The following is a 19,094-nucleotide window of genomic DNA, read 5'->3' as shown; positions in this document are numbered from 1 at the left end:
AGAAAAGTCAGTGGTTGCCAGAGGCTTGGGAGGAATGGAGGGAGGGATGAGTAGGTGAGGCACAGAGGATTTTTAGGGCAGTAAAACTATTCTGTAAGATACTGAAATAGCAAATATATGACATTACACATTTGTAAAAACCACTAGAACAGTACAACACAAAAAGTGATTCCTGATGTAAACTATGGATTTTATTTAATAATTATGTATCGATTGATTCACCAATTATTAGAAAGTACCACATTACTGCAAGATGTTAATAATAGGAAAACTGTATACAAGAGAAAAGGAAATATATTGGAACTCTGTACCTTTTGCTCAATTTTGCCGTAAACCTAAAGCCATTCTTAAAAAATGAAGTCTGCTAATAAAAGAGAAAAAAAAAAACCTTCTGAAAAGAAAATCTAAGACACACAGTTTATTGGAAAATTCTTCCAAAAATCTAAGAAATAAATAACACAATCTCATAACACTCTTCAGCAAACAGAAAATAAAAAAGGAGGAACCATTTCTCTACTCATTTTATCAGGCCAGCATAACCTTGATAATAAAGCCTTTCAAAGACATTATAAGAAAGAAAAATTACAGACCAATTTTTCTCATGGACATAGATGCAATCCTTTAACACTTGTTATTGGAGTTCTACTAATATATAGGATGCAGAAAGCCAGTACAAGAATGTCTCTCCCACCCTAACGAGAAAAAAAAAAAAAAAAAAAGGTATACTCTACCAAATCTTATTTTGTTCTTGAACCATCAGAAAACTGAAGTTGTAGACAATCAAGTGAATTAAATTTCAAAAAAAATAACAAGCCTCTCCAAGGACAGAAGGGATGCCAAACTATCTCACCTTTGGCAAAGCAGAGGAGGAAAAAAGCAAAAAAGAAGAAATCAGTTAAAATTTTAACTGTAGTATGTATGTGGGCTAACATTTCAACTTAAAATAACTAAAAGCTCAAAACACATGGGGGTGGTGGGCACCTTCGGCTCAGGTCATGATCTCAGGGTCCTGGGATCGAGCCCCGCATCGGGCTCTCTGCTCAGCAGGGAGCCTGCTTCCCTCTCCCCCTCTATCTGCCTCTCTGCCTACTTGTGCACTCTCTCTCTCTCTCTCTCGTCAAACAAATAAAATAAATCTTAAAAAAAAAAAATAACCAAACACATGGGGAATTATACTCACATTCATTCTCTTTTCCATGGGTCTCTAGCTGGTGCTCATCCAAAAGAATGGGGGCAAAGCCAGGAACTGCAGAGAGCCCTCTTTTGTGGCACAGGTGCACAAGAAGGGATAAACTGCCACTCTAGGACAGGCATAAAACCATGCTACCTTGCCTAACTTTCCACTGATTTAAGGAAAAGGCCTTAAACTTCTGAGAGAGGGCTCAGGAAACTTCCCACTCTGAAGACAAGGCAATAATTAATTGTTTCTGGGGGTGAGATGGATTAAAAAATGATCTTCCTCATGGGAATTTAAGAAAGACTTTCCTAGGCCCAGGATCCTACACCAGTAGGATCTACACCAGATCCTACAAAGACAAGGTAAGCCAGCACTAGTGAGGATCAGGAATCTCTCTTTCACCCAACATCAGCAACAAATACAAGGCAGAGTTGGGTGCCAAGGGGAGAAGAGAAAGGAATGCTGAGAAAGACCCACTCCCAAGGCACATGGACTAAGATAGGACCCGTAGAATAGAGAATGCCTGTACCTACCATGAGCTTAGGACCTATAAACAAACAGCATTCTACTGCTGAGGAAAAGATTAAGAGAAGGAAGAGAGACTTCTCTCTGTGGCAGAGGCAAACAGAGGCAGACGAAAGCACAGGATGTAGAAAAAACACTGAGAAAAACCTTCCAGTCTTCCAGGGCCCTTTCTAAGCACAAAGTTACAGCAGCCCACCAACTTTGAAGCCTATGGTACACTGAAGCTAATCACCGTAATAACAAAACTCAAGCCTAGCCTGATCCCCAACTATACTGCCTGAAGCTTCCATACTTAGTCAGCCTCCACACTCAAACAAAATTGCCCCTCTACTTGACTACTTTAACTGACATTTGTAGAATATCAAGAGCGGAATGTTCATTCTTTTCAAATGCACACAGAACATTCAACAAGATAAACAAACTGAATAGCCCTGCATATATTTTTTTACTTAAACTTTTTATAAAAAAGTTTCCCACCAAGAAAACTCCAGGCCCCAGTGACCTTACTAGGAAGTCTACCAAGTATTTAAGAAGGAAATAATATTAATTCTATACAAATTCTTCCACAAAATAGAAAGGAGGGAACACTTCCCAACTCAACTTATGAGATCAGCATTACCTGATAACAAAATTAGATGAAGATGTTAAAGCTACAAACTAATATTTTTCATGAAAATATTCACATAATCTTCAACAAAATACTAGCAGATCAAATCAAGAAATATATATATAAAGGATGATGCATCAAAACCAGTGGAATCTATCACAGGAATGCAAAATTGGTTCAACATTCAAAACCAATCAATATTATTTGCCATATCAACATATTAAAAAAGAAAAATCACATGAGCATCTCTACAGATGCAAGAAAAGTATCTAACAAAATCCAACATCCATTCATAATAAAACTCTCAAAAAACAAGGAATAAAAGGGAGCTCCTCAACCTAATAGAACACATCTAAACACCACTGCAGTAGAGACACTAGGTAGTGTGACAAGGCAAAGAAAAGAAAAGAAAGAAAGGAAGGAAGGAAGGAAGGAGATGAGAGAAAGGGAAAGGAAAGAAAAGGCATACAGATTGGAAGGAAGAAATAAAACTATCTTTATTCACATATGACATATGTTCTTAGAAAATCCTATGCAGGGACGCCTGGGTGGCTCAGTTGGTTAAGCAGCTGCCTTCGGCTCAGGTCATGATCCTAGTGTCCTGGGATCGAGTCCCACATCGGGCTCCTTGCTCCGCGGGGAGCCTGCTTCTTCCTCTGCCTCTGCCTGCCTTTCTGTCTGCCTATGCTCGCTCTCTGACAAATAAATAAAATCTTTATAAAAAAAAAAAAGAAAGAAAGAAAATCCTATGCAATCTACAAAAAGTGGTACTATAACTAATAAGTAAGTTTAGTGAGGCACAGGATACAAGGTAAATATACAAATATCAATCATATTTCTGCATACTAACAACAAACAATTGGAAAATGAAATGAGAAAAAATCAGCATTTATAATAGCATCAAAAAATATTTAGGGGAGGGGCACCTGGGTGGCTCAGTGGGTTAAAACCTCTGCCTTCGGCTCAGGTCATGATCTCAGGGTCCTGGGATCGAGCCCCACATCGGGCTCTCTGCTCAGCAGGGAGCCTGCTTCCTCCTCTCTCTCTGCCTGCCTCTCTGCCTACTTGTGATCTCTGTCTGTCAAATAAATAAATAAAATCTTTTTAAAAAAATATTTAGGGGAAAATCTAAACAAAATATTTGCAAGATTTATATACTGAACTATAAAACACTGACAAGAAAAAAAACAAAATAGAAATAAAGAGATAAAATATGTTTATAGGCAGAAAATTCAACACTGTTTACATGTCAATGTTCCCAAAATTGATCCACATATTCAACATAATCCCAATCTAAATCCCAGCAAACTTTTTGTAGTAATTTACAAGATGACTCTAAACTTTAATATGGAAAAGCAAAGGATGTAGAATAGTCAAAACAATTTTGAAAAAAAGGAACAAAGTTGGAAAACTAATTATCTGATTTCAAGACTTTCTATAAAGTTACAAAAGTCAAAACAAATAGATCAGTGGAGCAGAGCAAAGAGCCAGAAATAGGGGTGGGTGTGTGTGTGTGTGTGTGTGTGTGTGCATGTGTGTGTTCTAAATCAATTTTCAACAAAGGTACCAACAAAATTAGTGGAGAAAGGATAGGTGTCTCAACATAGAGGTACTGGAAACAGGTGTGGTACTGCACATCAATCTATCTACATCAAAAAATTAACTTGAAATGGATCACAAACCTAAATGTAAAATCTGAAACTATAAAAATTCTAGAATGAAACATAGGAGAAACTTTTTGAGACTTTGGGTCAGGCAAAGATTTGTAGGTAGGGCACAAAAAAACACAAATCATAAATGAAGAAACAGATTAAAAAATGGCATCAAAATAAAAAAAAATTTGCTCTTTGAAAGATCTAGTTAAGGAAAGGGAAAGATATGCCACCTATTGGCAGAAAATATCTGCAAGATGCATGTCTGATAAAAGACTTGTGTCATATATAAAGTATCCTTACAATTAAACAATAAGAGAACACAATTTTTTTAATGGGCAAAAGATTTGCACAAACTACTTGACCAAAGAAGATATTAATCTATGGTAAGATGCTCAGTATCGTTACTCATACAGGAAATGTAATCAAAGCCACGATGGGATATCATAGTCCTACCAGAGGAATGTAATTAATAAATAAAAATTAATAAATAAATACCAAGCACTAACTAGGATGCAGAGCAACTGAAACTCTCAAAATTGCTGGGAGAAAGGCAAAATAATACAGCCACTTTGGAAAAGTTTGGCAGATTCTCATACCATTAAACATACACTTACCATATAACTCAGCAATTCCCACCTAGATATTTATCCAAAAGAAAACAAATATTCAAGCAAAGAACCTGTATCAAAATGTATATGTCAGTTTTATTCATAATCTCTGTAACTGGAAACAACCCATAGCTGTAACGGAAAATACCTAGCAACCAATGAATGGATAAACAAATCATAGTACATCGAAACATGAAATACTACTCAGCAGTAAAAAGAAACAGAACTAGCGAAATACCAACAATACGATTACATCTCAAAAACATTATGCTAAGTGACAGAAGCCAGACACGAAAATTCACATACGGTACGATCCCGTTGACATGACATTCACACAAAAAGGCAAAGACCAACCTCTGCATCCCAAGAAACCTAGCACCTTGGGAAAATACTCCGTGAACGCTGGATGGGGAGAAAGAGGAAGAAATCACTGCGGGGAGGACAGAGGGCAAGAAGGTGACGGACTAACGGTGAGCACAAAAAAAGCACCTGGGGGCCAAACGCCCTCCAGACGAAAAATGTGGGGGAAGGCGTGGCCCCATCCGTCTCTACTGATTCTAGAAGCTTAAAAAATTAGACCCTGGAAAGGACTATGGTCTCAATGAACAGCCTCAGCATTCTCTGGCCTAAAGAAAGGCGGGGTGCGCCCCACCCTTCTTTAAAAATCGACTACCCCACGCGCGAGGCTGAGCAAGTGCAGCCTGCACCCGCAAGGGAAGCTTTTCCGCGCCCAGGAGCGGAGCAGGGGAGACCAGGAGCCGGCTCCCGCCTGGGTTAGCGTGTTGCAGGCGGAGTGCAGGCATCCCCGCGGCCCCGCCCGACCCCGTCCCTTCCCGCTCGGCCTCACTCACCCAGGCCTGCCGTTCCAACTGAGCGTATAAATTGGAGCCCTTGAGCTTTTGGACTATCTGGGCAATAATGAGAGACAAATCCGACTCCTCCTGCAACATTTCCGCTGCCCTAGCCCGCCAAGCCGCGGGGACAGCTGGCGCGGGGAGAACGGGCTACGGGGTCTCACTCGGGGCCAGTGACACTTCTCCGGGACCTTCTTACGCTGGGACTCCTCCAGCGGGCGTTACCAGGCAACTGCCGGGCCGTGAGTCCGTTCCTCTCTGGTCCCCCCGGCGGCTGAAGGTCCCAGCGCCTGAGTTCCGCTGGCGGAAAAAAAAAGACCTCGTTAGGAGTAGCTTTTCATTCCATTGTTCCTGCTTGGTTTACATCGAAAAGGCACAAGAAGAGCTCTTTTCTCCAGAACTGCAGTGCGTCTAATGGGGAAGGCGAACTCAAGAGTCGTGTATTTTTGTGTTTTATCATAATGGAGCATGCCTTCCCCACCTTTGAATCTCTGCAGAAACAGGACTGTGCACACAGTTACACGGGAAATTATTGCCAAGAATTATCCGGCTCTGACACTAGCTGTGTATACATGGGTGGGGTGCTTACATCTCAGAACTCAGTTTCTATCTCTGTAAAATAACACCAGTTCACAATGTTGTGATGATTAGCTGAGGTAACAATTGTGAAGGTGGCTAACTCTGTATGTAACAATTCATTTTTTATTTCCACGTCTCCTGTTTCTATTCTCTGGGGTCTTATGCCAGGAATAAATAGACATCTTCTCCTCAAACAGCTACAACTTAACCAAGAGGGATTTCTTTATTAATAGGCTTTCTGTGAGCCTTGGCAATTCAAGGATGACTAAGACACTGTCCCAGTCCAAAGGATGTACCATCTAGATGCCTCTTCTTCTATGTATTTATCCATTCAATCATTATTCAAAATTCATTCCGCTTCCAAAAAGAAAAGTCATTCAGCTTTCAACTTACTGAGCATTTACATACAAGAAACTGTATGGGCACAAAGGTAAATAAAACATGGTTCTTGTCTTCAAATAAACATATCAAAGGTTTTTAATAGAACTAGAAGAAACAGATTTAGCTAATTGAATGGCATTCCCAAAGGCAACTAGAAAAATCTCTGTGGAATAATATAAACATTAGAATAATTTCACCAATATAATCAAGAATTAATTTCAAGTGTGAGTATGTATATATTTTAAGCAAAGCAAAGGTAAAATTCCAAGAAAACAAACCAAGATTACTGCAAAAATTACTCTAGCTTAACTACATTAAACTTTAATTTAATATTGAACCAGATCCTCTGATTCAATAGGCTTCTTGTAAGACCTGTTAATCTGTTTTCTGTCAAGTTCCAAGGAGATTGTGATGCTGGCAGTTCAGGAACTACACTCTGAACACCAAAGGAATAAAGCTGGTACATGATAGAAATTCTAAAGAACTGGACCTTTGGCACCCATGCACAACACCTTGGCACTCAAACACCACTGTTCAGAATAGTTCAATGGTAAATACAGATTCCAAATAACCTTATTTGGTCATGTTTGTTTATTAAAAACAACTTTGGAAAGAGGCAGGCATGGGGAAAATAGTACTTAAAGTCAATTAATGATAGACTCCACAAAACAGGTAGTTTCTCTACAAAACATTTCCCCCACAATTCAGAATTTCTGCAAGTTGTAGATGAGTAAATCTCCTCAACCCTTTACAGCTTCTCCATCCCCAACACCCCCTCCATGAATCTCCAGCACAAATCTCACTTAGAAAAAAAAAGGGAAACTATGGAGAGAGTTCTTTTTGAGATTGGAACGGGGAAAGTGATTAATAACTAAAGAGATAAGAATGCTTAGGTTGAAGAGGGTCATAAAGCCTAGGGAGAAAAGAAGATGAAACTGTAGAGTGGAAGGAAGCCATGGTACCTGGAGTCAGAAAACAACTTCACTTATTCTCTGCTATGTACCCTTGGGTCTCTTCCCTTCTCAGAGTTTCAGCTTTTTTGTCTGTAAACAAGAGGATAAAATAATGACCTGAGGGGCACTCTGGGGAAGGATGTAGTTAGTGTTAAAATATTTTTTAAAGTATCAATAAATGAATTATTAAAAATTGTAGCAACATGTGTGAAAATGCCCAGCACAATTTTTTGTACAGACAGAAGCTTTAAGAAGTTTTTTTTTCCCCTGAGGAGAAAACAATTTGCAGTCTTACAGAAACAATTGAGAAGTTTGGATTTGATTCTGAAGATATGCCCAGGCAAAAAAAAAAAAATCTTAATCCTAATAGTAAAGATTTGTTTCCTACACTCATAGAAGAGGATGTGTTAGGTTATAATTCAATTCTAGAATGTCCTCTGTTCTCTTTTTCCAATACAATTTAGCAAAACTTTTCAGAACACCTGCTCTGTGCTAAGAAAGGCAAGGAATACAAAGATGAGTAAGAAAGGGTCCTTTCTTCTAAGACATTCTCAATCTCAAAGGGATGGTGAGATCAGTCCACAAAGAGCTGAAATGTTAGACAGGCCACTTTAGACTCCCACATGTGTATCTGGAAATTTTATTACTCTAAAGTCATTGTCCAGTAAGAAGCAAAAGATGCAGATTTCCATCTCCATCTCACCAGCACAACTTTGCCTTGGAAATCCTTAGTCTACTCAGAGTAGGGGGGAATTGGGAAAACACTCTATTTCTGACATTTTAGAGTGAACCATGACCCAACCTAAGAGATGAATAGCAAAAGGAATCCAGTGTCATCTGAGTAGCTAAAACCTTATGAACAGAAACAAAAGTAAAATAAATACAGAGAGAATTCTCCTCAAAATCCCCTCAAATTCGAAGCAAACTCACTTTTGGGCCAAGAGGTGTAAGGTTCTGGGCTCAATCCTGCCCTTTTTCAGATCTGCTCTGCTTTGATCTATTTTATATATAATATTGTGTCAGACTTCACTGTGGTGAAGGGGAAGGGAGGAAACCACTAACCAGTGGCCTCACATGAGCAAAGATGAGGAGCACATCCAAAACACTGTGTGAGCTCAACACAAAACTGAGGCTTGCATAAACTCCACAATCTGCAATGAAATATGTTCAGCTGTTGTTTTAGGAGACATTGCTATTAGCATGTTGTATCTGCAGAATAGATAGAATTGTGTGTTGTCAGGAATTCACTTAAATAAATAGAAAAGTATTTTTGTGTGTGTTCTATGTACCACAAATGTCACAGGCCTCCTTGTCTTTGGGAACAAATGAGCTCATTGTGGTACCAGTTACCTGTCACTGGATTGTTAGCGACCATATGCTAGCACAGAATCTCAGGCTCCTCTTCCAAGCCTCTTCCTGTTACTTCTGGGAGTCCTCAGAAAGTGGCACGTGTGTGCTGAGGAGCAAATCTGGCTGTGATCTGCTCTGCCTGCTTTGGTGGTATCTAAGGTCTCACAGCTACTGTCCAAGGTGCTGCTTTTTGGTGCTCCCAAACCTGCAAAACCCCAGAGATGCTTAAATCCCAAGTCTCACAAAACCCCTCAAAACCAAAGCCCCTTACAGTTCTGCTTGCCACCTCTCATTGCAAGGTGGTCAGATCTCCTTTCTGAACCCACGCTGAATATCAGGCCATGCTACTGGATGAGAGCAGATTTTGCTACCCCAAAATATGTCTCTTTGACATAAAGATTACTTTGAGCTAAGGCCATTTACAACCCAGGAGATTCACAAAAAGTTCTTTATTCAACTTCTTAGATTGATATTGGAAAGGGGACCTGTACCAGGAAGAAAGCTAGTACTAGAGACATCGTTTTCACTAAGAAATTTATCTGCGTAAGAAGTTGTCTGCAAAAGTTGTCACCTTTGTTTCCCAGGCATCTTCTTTGCCTTCCTGTGAATAACATTCTCCCCTTTGTATACCAAAACCTCTACCCTTTTCCTTAGCTCAGGATGTTATATTTTTTAAAAACTGTCCTTTGAGTCTTCATATATCTCCCCTATCCATTAAATTTTGTTTGTTTTCCTCCTGTTAATCTTACTTATACCAATTTAATCATTAGACAAGCCAAAGAGTCTAGAATGAAAAAGGGAAAATTTTTCTGCCCTACACTATACTCCATTTCTCCATCTTTCCTGCTTCTGGCCCCAGGCACTTATGTGTAAATGGGGAGGATTGGGCTATTGGTTCCATAACACTCTCAGGGACTGTGTTGGTTTCATGTTAAATATAAAACTCATGAGAAAAATCCAAATAACAGTGGTTTAAATCATAGGATATTTATTACTACCAACAAGTCTAAAGGAATGTACAAAAGCTGTCCACAACATCATCAAAAATCTAAGCTCTTTCCATTCTGCCCTCCTTAGCATGTTGGCCTTCACTATTCAGCTTACTGTCTTAAGTTTGAAATACGACATTCTTCCACCACTGCCTGCAAAGGGAGGCAAGAAGAAGACAAAATAAAGGAGTTCTTGATGACTTTGTATGTCTCTTCTTCTCCTGAGGAAAGATTATTTTTCCAAGAAGCCCCCAAAAAGACTTTCCCATGCATCTTATTGCCCAAAGCTGAGTCACCTGACCCACCTGTATCCACAAGAGAGTGGCGAGAAATGATCTGGTATTTTATCCTCAATCCTGGGAGAAAGATGTAGGAGAGGAATGGGTTGTTGATTCTACCATATTTCCAAAACAACTTCAGGTCTCAGACTGGCATTGTGATATGAACGCTTGTAGCCGAGCATTCCTGACTGACATTCAGGCCAATTGGACCACAAATAAAGTAGAGCTGAGCAACAGCCAGATCATTTATTATCCACAAAATTGTTTGTATGAAGTTCAGAGTCTGGAATCTAAATTATAGTATTTATTGATGTGACATTTTCTCAGTATTATGGTGAAGCTAAAAATAAATAAGGTTGACCCATTTGCAAAATAAGATGTATAAGTAAAAGATGGTGTGACAAGAACAGAATATTTGCAAGTGTTATTACTTTTAAAAAAGACAAAATTGATGACTTGTGAAGAAAACAGCTTGTTCATAAATAACTTTCGTGAATTCCTCCCTACCTCTAGAATTCACTCTACTGGAATTCTAGGTTATTCTCTCTGGTTGTACAAGCAGAAGTGAGCACTGGAAATAACCTATTCTCTAATACAACCTGTACTTCTTGGAGCAAAAGAGGCTTACTATTGCAAAGTGAAGGATGGCCTAGTTTTTCCAGATACTTCCTCTAGGTTTCAGATAACACAGTAGAGCAGGATCTTCTTGACTCATTTTCTCTTCATTTCTCTAATCATTGCTTTGCTTTCTCACCTGTCCCAGCCAAACTACATACCCCCCACACACACACTTCCATTCCACAATGCTTCCTTTTTAATTATCCTTTCTTGTTTTGTACAGCCTTTACTCCATTGCCTCCTAGGAAACTTATATACCATCTGCCATCTTTTTTTCTTTCCAGTTTTTTTGAAGACAGCAACATGTACAAGGCAATGTATGTATATATTTCTATTCATATACATATATATGTATATCATATATATGTATATGAATGAATATATATGTATATGAATATGAATACATACAAGGCAATGTATGTATATATTTCTATTCATATACATATATATGTATATGAATATGTATATGTATATGAATATATATGTAAATGAATGTGTATATGTATATGTATATGAATATATACATATATATATGTATATGAATAGAACAACTACAATATTAAGTACTCGAGATCAAATTGAAAGTCGCAGTGGGGCCTGTCTCTGTCTATTAGGGAAGGAAAAATTGTCCATATGGTTGCATACGGGAATTAGGATTAAGTTATAGACCTAGAAAGAAGATCAAAACCTATCTGTCACAAGCTTAGTCATCTAGGAGCAGCATCAGTGAGGAGCAGAGGATGGAACTCTAGTGCATCACCAGCAACCCCACTGCAGATGCTTGTTAACAGGAGGGATCTTAGGGAAGGGGCCGATGGGTCTGTTACCAGGACTTAAACCCAAGACAAGCTCTGTGCATTGCAAAGAGCAAAACCATGGGCTCTGGAACAAAGTGGGTGTTGACAAGGGTCTTGCCAAAGAGAAGCCTTTCAAGTGGGAAACAGGGAAAAAGGAGGACTTGGCATGGTGCCACCATTTTTTCCTCTTGGGTCTCAGTGCCTTTCACAGAACTTCCACCCGCCATCTTGGGACAGAGTATCTAAAGATTCGCACACAGGAGCCACTGTGAGGAGGGTCTAGGGAAGAATTTGCCATTTTCAGTGAAAAACAAAAGGCAGTTACTAATTATGATGACCGTGTACTTTGGATCTGAACTTGCTGCATCCTTTCTTATAGCAAAACACCAGCTACTTAAGAAATAAGAATGTTTAGTTAATTCATAAAATAGATAAGAAGAAAAGCCTTATTCTTCTGTTCCTGGTTTGTCCCTGCTGAATGGACTCCACTCTTAGGAAATGGCCTCTTGAGGTGATCCAGAGTCCCTAGCAGAGTCCCTCTTGGGTATCATCTGGGTCCAGAGTGGTCCATTCTGGTGGGTCCCAGATGTTATTTCCTCCAGAGTCCCAAAACAATACAAAGTTTAATTCATAGAACTAAGCATGAAATATGTCAAATAGCGCTTCTGTTAAGGGATAGGGAAAGTGGCAGAATCAAATTCAGCCCCAAGGAGGAAGGGAGGGGAGGCTGTGATTCATCACTGGTATTTTAGTCACACTCTTGTGTGCACGCATGTGTGTGTGTGTGTGTGTGTGTGTGTGTGTGTGTGTGTTTGTGGTGTGTGTGACTTAATATCTAAACACACTGGAAACATTTTAAAAGAATATCTTTGACACATCACATCAAATAAGTACTTCCAGCTCAAATGACTCATGTGCTGGAACAACTTCACTTGACAATACAAATAAAGCAGATAGGAAACGTGGATGGTGGAAGAACTCGTTTTAAGGTATTCAATATATGAGTAAAGATGTAGAGTTTTTTAAAATAAATTCTAAGAATTACAAATTTTAAGAATTACTTTTTATATTCCTGCAACACATACTGTCAGAATTAGAACAAACCTGGGAAGTAAAAAATTTTATTTCCTTTTGACAAGAGTGAAATTTGTTCTTTACAGAGTAAAATTAAAAGAATTGTTTCACATCACAAAATAAGATAGAGGCAGAGTTCCAAGTTCACACCCAAATTTTCTAATAATTCCGCTCATGCTTTCTCATGATTCCTGGATATTTACCTTTGGTGCCTATGGTTTGTTGCTGACATCCTTTTCTATATTTCGTCCTTCCTTCCCTCCCTTCTTTCTTTCCTTCTCTCCTTCCTTCCTTCCTTCCTTCCTCTTTCTCTCTCTCTTCTCCAGAGCTGCAGAGTTATTTTCTCTAAGTTTTTCAGATTAAGAAAATGAGACTTGAAAAAAAAAACAAGAAAATAAGACTTGAATGTTAGATAACTTATCAAAATTCACAATGAAGTTCATAATAACAGAGCTTGGATTTGAACCCAACTTCTTTTATATCACATCCCTCTCTGGGATAAATGAGGGTAATTTTTGCCTCAAAAATGTTTAGGTCCTATTATTGCCCTATAAGCCCAACTAGTAAAACTAGTGGTACAAATGATAACTTCAGAAGTTTTCAGAAATCCTCTCTTTTAATAATGATAAATTTAAATTTGGGAACTTCTAGTGACTAAAGAGTTTACAAAGTTTAAAAGGGGATAACATTTCCTTTTATTCATTGTGCATTTCTGCACATCTTTATAAGAAGTTCTTATGAACATCTTCCAATGTCTTCCTCTACAATATTAATTTCTAGGCATTAGGAGAATAATAAGGTTTTATTAAATCTTAGAGATGCAATCTTGAAAATGTAAGAAACATAATTAGTAAGAAAAAAAGAATGTGGGACTCTGCAGCTAAATAATACTATTTTGATCTATTCTTCTTGAAAATGTATGATGTTTTTCTAATAATAAATGGAGGGACCTAAGGTTCAGTTTGCTATTCTTCACTTCAAAGATAATAATAATATTCAGGGAATTATTAGTTTTGTATCTGAGAGCAATTACTCCTTCAAGCTATTGCTTGATTTAAATAGGTTTTATTAGACTTTGAAGTTTGTTGCACCTACCCTAGAGACTATTGTTTCGCTAGAAAGATTTTTGTTAGCCCAAACCTTTTCTTTAGTAACTAAATGACCTGATCACAGAGACTGTGATATTGTTGTTGCTGTTGTTTTGTTTTAAGATTTATTTATTTATTTGAGAGAAAAAGAGAGGAGGGGGTAGGGTCAGAGTGAGAGTGAGAATTTCAAGAAAACTCCCTGCTGAGTGTAGATCTCCATGTGGGGCTTGATCAAAGGAACATGAGCTCATGACCTGAGGTGAGATAAAGAGTTGGACACTTAACTGACTGAATCTCCCAGGCTCCCCAACACTGGGATATTGTTATGTTTTTAAAAATTACTTGGAGGAATCTGATTTAAATTTAAATGAGACTCACCTTAGGCTCTTCTGAGAAGAGAGAATTCATGCAGAAGAATGTAGTGGTCATGAGCTTGGGGGTCTAAGTCCCTTGGTTCTTGGGTTTAGGAACTAAAATCTACTTATGAACTGTGTGATCTTGGGTACTTTTCCAAGGCTCTTTAGTCCTTGGTTTTCCCATCTAAAAAAATGGGGATAATGCCACTTCCTACTTCATAAGGTCAATATGAGAATAAAAAGAGTCACTGGGTATCACGTGCTTTGAAGATGCCTGGTCCCTAATAGGTCTGAGAGAATTTTAATCCAGAACTTCTCAAACTTTAGTGGTTATTAGAATCTCATAAGAAACTTGGTAAAAATAAAAATCTTATTTTTTCTTGGTGAGTCTGGGCCTTCCTGTTCATTATTGGGTTCTAGGTAATGATGATACACATCAAAGACAAAGAACCACCAGTTTAGGCAACAATGATAAGAGTTTGTTCATCTACTACATACGCCAGGCATTGTGCTCAATGCTAAAGACACAAAGAAGAATGCATCAATCCAGGTTCAGTTGCAAAAACCAGACACTGCTCTAGCTTTCTTAAGCAGAAAGAGATTTTATACAGATCATTAAATACTTATGACATAGCAAGAGAGTCTTGAGGAGGTACTTCTAGACCAGGGTTCCACAAATGACTCTCAGAACATTGTCGAGGTGGCCTCACCAAGGCGGCTGTTACTTCTGCCACAGTCGGGGGTCGGGGAGAGAATCAGATGATCCCATTCAGGGGGTGCCTGAATAGCTCAGTTGGTTAAATGCCTGACATTTGATTTTGGTCCATGTCATGCTCTCAGGGTTGTGAGATCAAACCCTGTGTTGGACTCCGTGTACAGTGTGGAGCCTCCTTAAGATCTTAAGATTCTCTCTCTCCCTCTTCCTCTGGCCCTCTTCCTCCCTCTCCTTCTCAAAGAAGAGGAAGAGGAAGAAGGAGGGAGAAGGGAGGAGAACAGGGGGCTGGGGAGGAGGAGGACGGGGGGGAGGTGGAGGTGAAGATCATCCTATTCAGGAGCTGTTGAGTTTGAGGATAAATTGCTTTAGCTGCCATCTGACAATCAAGAGTCTACCTCGATCACCACAATAACTGCCTCACAACCTCCTTCCAACTAGGACTGTACACTAGCATGCTGCTACAGAGCAACCCAGCACTTCATGACTGTGCCTGTCCCAGCAACACCCACAGCAGCCTGAAGATGGCCTCACTTCCACCTTCCAGCTTTCCCTTGAGAGCATCTAATCAGTGAGACTAATTTACATTTGAGATGAAGGAGACTATTTTAAGCTCTCTGGTCTCTACAGTAAAGGAGGACACACTGGAAGGAAGTTGGAAGGGATGCTGAATGCCAATCTTCCAGTTTCATCATAGATAAATATATTCATTGGCTAAAGCAGCCATAACAAAATACTCAAATACTAGACTGGGTAACTTAAATAAAAGAAGTCTATTTTGCAAGGTTCTGGAGGCTAGAAGTCCAAGATCAAGGTGTTGACATGTTTGGTTTCTCCTTAGGCATCTCTCCTTGGCTTCTGAATGGCTACTGCTCCCTTTGTCCTCACCTGGCCTTTCATCTATAAGTGTGCATCTCTAGTGTCTCTTCCTCTTCTTTTTTTTTTTTTTAATTTTTATTTATTCATTTGACAGACAGAGATCACAAGTAGGCAGAGAGGCAGGCAGAGAGAGAGGAGGAAGCAGGCTCCCTGCCAAGCAGAGAGCCCGATGTGGGGCTCGATCCCAGGACCCTGAGATCATGACCTGAGCCGAAGGCAGAGGCTTAACCCACTGGGCCACCCAGGTGCCCCTCTCTTCCTCTTCTTATAAGGACACCAGCCCTGTTGGGTTAGGGCCTCACCTTTGTGACTTCATTTAGTCTTAATTACTTCTTTAGAGGCCCTATTTCCAAATACAGTCACACTAGGAGTTAGGACTTCAACTTATGAATTGAGGGGGGAAGAAGGCACATCTCAGTCCAAAACAGTAACTTTGGCAGGACTCTTCCTTAAAAGAATTTCATCTAAGAGAAAAGGTTATGAACACAGCTACACATGTTAAGAGCCACAACAGAAGTAGATAGAGATTATGGTAAAAATACAGCACAGGACGGAGGTGACCTTTGATGATGGGTTGCATGTGTCTGTACAGAGCTTATAACTAGAATCCTTATGTGTATTAATTCTCTTTTTCCATTTCAGAGGTAGAGTTCTAATGCAAATTCCAATGCCCAATAATAAGGGGAAAAGATGGTACAAAATGTTTCCTGTAGGAGATTGCTGACATTCTGTACATATCTCTACTCCTTTGACTTCAGGAGCAACCTGGTGCCTAATAAGACAGTTTTGCTCATTAGCAAGTGGCTAAGTACCCTGATTTAAAATACAAAATAAAATACAAAATAAAAGGTGACAGTTTTTAACACTAAGAAGCAGGTTGAGCGCTAAGACCTTTATATGTTTATTTCCTTTAAGCCTCATTTCAAAATCATCTAGGCTTTCCAGGATTTGAATCTGGGCTGTCTCCAATGACTGGTTTCTTATTTATGGTGTTAAGAACCAAGATTCTCTGCCTTTCTTATTCATCCAGGATTCTAATCCCTGAGGATCACTGCAGGGAGCATCCCAACCGTGCAGTTCAAACCTTCCACTTAATACTTTACCTACCTTTCTTTCTTTGCCAAATTTATTTTGCTTTTTAATCTTTTAGCCTTCTTTTGAATTTTACCCATAAAATCATTTAAATTATTTAATAATAATTAATAATCATTTCACTTTATTCTTTATTTTCCAAACATCTGGCTCTGTTTGCTTTATTTAGTCTTGTTCTGTAGTCATTCCTAACTGTTTCCAATTTCTCTATTTGTCTTAGAGGAGTTTCTCCTTTGCACAGCAACTTGGAAATTAGTTTTCATTCCAAAGGAAAAGAAAAGATATAATTAAAGCCATCTGCCTTCAGTTTTTGACTCATTTAACTAATACATACTCCATGTCTCTCATGTGTCAGGCTCCATCCTAGGCCCTGGAGATCCAGCAAGGAACTAGATCATCAAGAAAACTAACCTTACAATGCTCACACCCCATAGAGGAAATGGACAAGAAAAGAAAGGATAATCACATTTCCAAAAAACAAAACAGTGTGATGGGTGGAGGTGTCCGAATGTGGACTGGGTGGTCAGAAAAGGCATCTCAGATGTGGTGACATTTGACAAGGCTGACACAGGGTACTTAGCCATTGACGTCAAATTCTATTCATCACCCAAATAATTAACACACACTTGAAGGTAATTATCACTTCTGTGGAAGAAGTAAAAAACAAAGGAAACAAAGCCCAAGCTGCTAGTGGTTAGATGTTTGGTAGCTGTAATCAGTAAAACTTCTGAAGACTCATGAAATGCTGTAGCTAAGAACAGACCTCTCTCATTTGATACAATCTCTTATTTTTGTGTGTGTGTTTTTCTCCCATTTTCTAGGCACTAGGAATTTCTTCACTGAACTCGTAGATGACTGTGAATCCTTGAAACTGCAAGTTATGTGAACATGTGTTTTCTTTTTTTTTTTAAATTTTATTTTTTATAAACATATATTTTTATCCCCAGGGGTACAGGTCTGCGAATCGCCAGGTTTACACACTTCACAGCACTCACCATAGCACATACCCTCCCCAATGTCCATAACCCCACCCCCCCTCCCAACCCCCCCCCCCCCCATCAACCCTCAGTTTGTTTTGTGAGATTAAGAGTCACTTATGGTTTGTCTCCCTCCCAATCCCATCTTGTTACATTTATTCTTCTCCTACCCCCTTAACCCCCCATGTTGCATCTCCTCTCCCTCATATCAGGGAGATCATATGATAGTTGTCTTTCTCCGATTGACTTATTTCGCTAAGCATGATACCCTCTAGTTCCATCCACGTCGTTGCAAATGGCAAGATTTCATTTCTTTGGATGGCTGCAGAGTATTCCATTGTGTATATATACCACATCTTCTTTATCCATTCGTCTGTTGATGGACATCTAGGTTCTTTCCATAGTTTGGCTATTGTAGACATTGCTGCTATAAACATTCGGGTGCACGTGCCCTTCGGATCACTACGTTTGTATCTTTAGGGTAAATACCCAGCAGTGCAATTGCTGGGTCATAGGGTAGTTCTATTTTCAACTTTTTGAGGAACCTCCATGCTGTTTTCCAGAGTGGTTGCACCAGCTTGCATTCCCACCAACAGTGTAAGAGGGTTCCCCTTTCTCCGCATCCTCGCCAGCATCTGTCATTTCCTGACTTGTTAATTTTAGCCATTCTGACTGGTGTGAGGTGATATCTCATGGTGGTTTTGATTTGTATTTCCCTGATGCCGAGTGATATGGAGCACTTTTTCATGTGTCTGTTGGCCATCTGGATGTCTTCTTTGCAGAAATGTCTGTTCATGTCCTCTGCCCATTTCTTCATTGGATTATTCGTTCTTTGGGTGTTGAGTTTGCTAAGTTCTTTATAGATTTTGGACACTAGCCCTTTATCTGATATGTCATTTGCAAATATCTTCTCCCATTCTGTCAGTTGTCTTTTGGTCTTGTTCACTGTTTCCTTTGCTGTGCAAAAGCTTTTGATCTTGATAAAATCCCAAGAGTTCATTTTTGCCCTTGCTTCCCTTGCCTTTGGTGATGTTCCTAGGAAGATGTTGCTGCGGCTGAGGTCGAAGAGGTTGCTGCCTGTGTTCTCCTCAAGGATTTTGATGGATTCCTTTCTCACATTGAGATCCTTCATCCATTTTGAGTCTATTTTCATGTGTGGTGTAAGGAAATGATCCAATTTCATTTTTCTGCATGTGGCTGTCCAATTTTCCCAACACCATTTATTGAAGAGGCTGTCTTTTGTCCATTGGACATTCTTTCCTGCTTTGTCGAAGATGAGTTGACCATGGAGTTGAGGGTCTATTTCTGGGCTCTCTATTCTGTTCCATTGATCTATGTGTCTGTTTTTGTGCCAGTACCATGCTGTCTTGATGATGACAGCTTTGTAATAGAGCTTGAAGTCCGGAATTGTGATGCCACCAACTTTGGCTTTCTTTTTCAATATTCCTTTGGCTATTCGAGGTCTTTTCTGGTTCCATATAAATTTTAGGATTATTTGTTCCATTACTTTGAAAAAAATGGATGGTACTTTGATAGGAATTG

The 19,094-nt window shown here is 39.3% G+C and overlaps 1 protein-coding gene across 7 annotated transcripts in view; it reads right to left on the bottom strand.

The window, feature by feature from the left end:
* TBC1D19 (TBC1 domain family member 19) overlaps window positions 1-5,658 on the bottom strand; it is a 156,902-nt gene extending 151,244 nt beyond the window's left edge. For 2 of the 7 annotated variants that reach the window (XM_047719061.1, XM_047719059.1), the window contains exons 1-2: window positions 5,424-5,542; window positions 4,927-4,974 (exon numbers count right to left, since the gene is read on the bottom strand). Coding sequence is in view for 2 of the 7 variants with exons in the window: in XM_047719058.1 (XP_047575014.1) it covers window positions 5,424-5,522 (99 nt within the window). In the remaining 5 variants the exon portion in view is untranslated. Of the gene's footprint in view, window positions 1-4,926; window positions 4,975-5,423 lie in introns of all 7 variants that reach the window. The other 5 variants (XM_047719062.1, XM_047719063.1, XM_047719058.1 and 2 more) reach the window with 4 other exon arrangements.
* Between the last annotated feature and the right edge of the window lie 13,436 nt (window positions 5,659-19,094).

This window comes from Lutra lutra, chromosome 2 (genome assembly GCF_902655055.1).
Source record: "Lutra lutra chromosome 2, mLutLut1.2, whole genome shotgun sequence".
In the NCBI taxonomy this organism is placed as follows: domain Eukaryota; kingdom Metazoa; phylum Chordata; class Mammalia; order Carnivora; family Mustelidae; genus Lutra; species Lutra lutra.
This window is presented reverse-complemented; position numbering and strand designations above follow the sequence as displayed.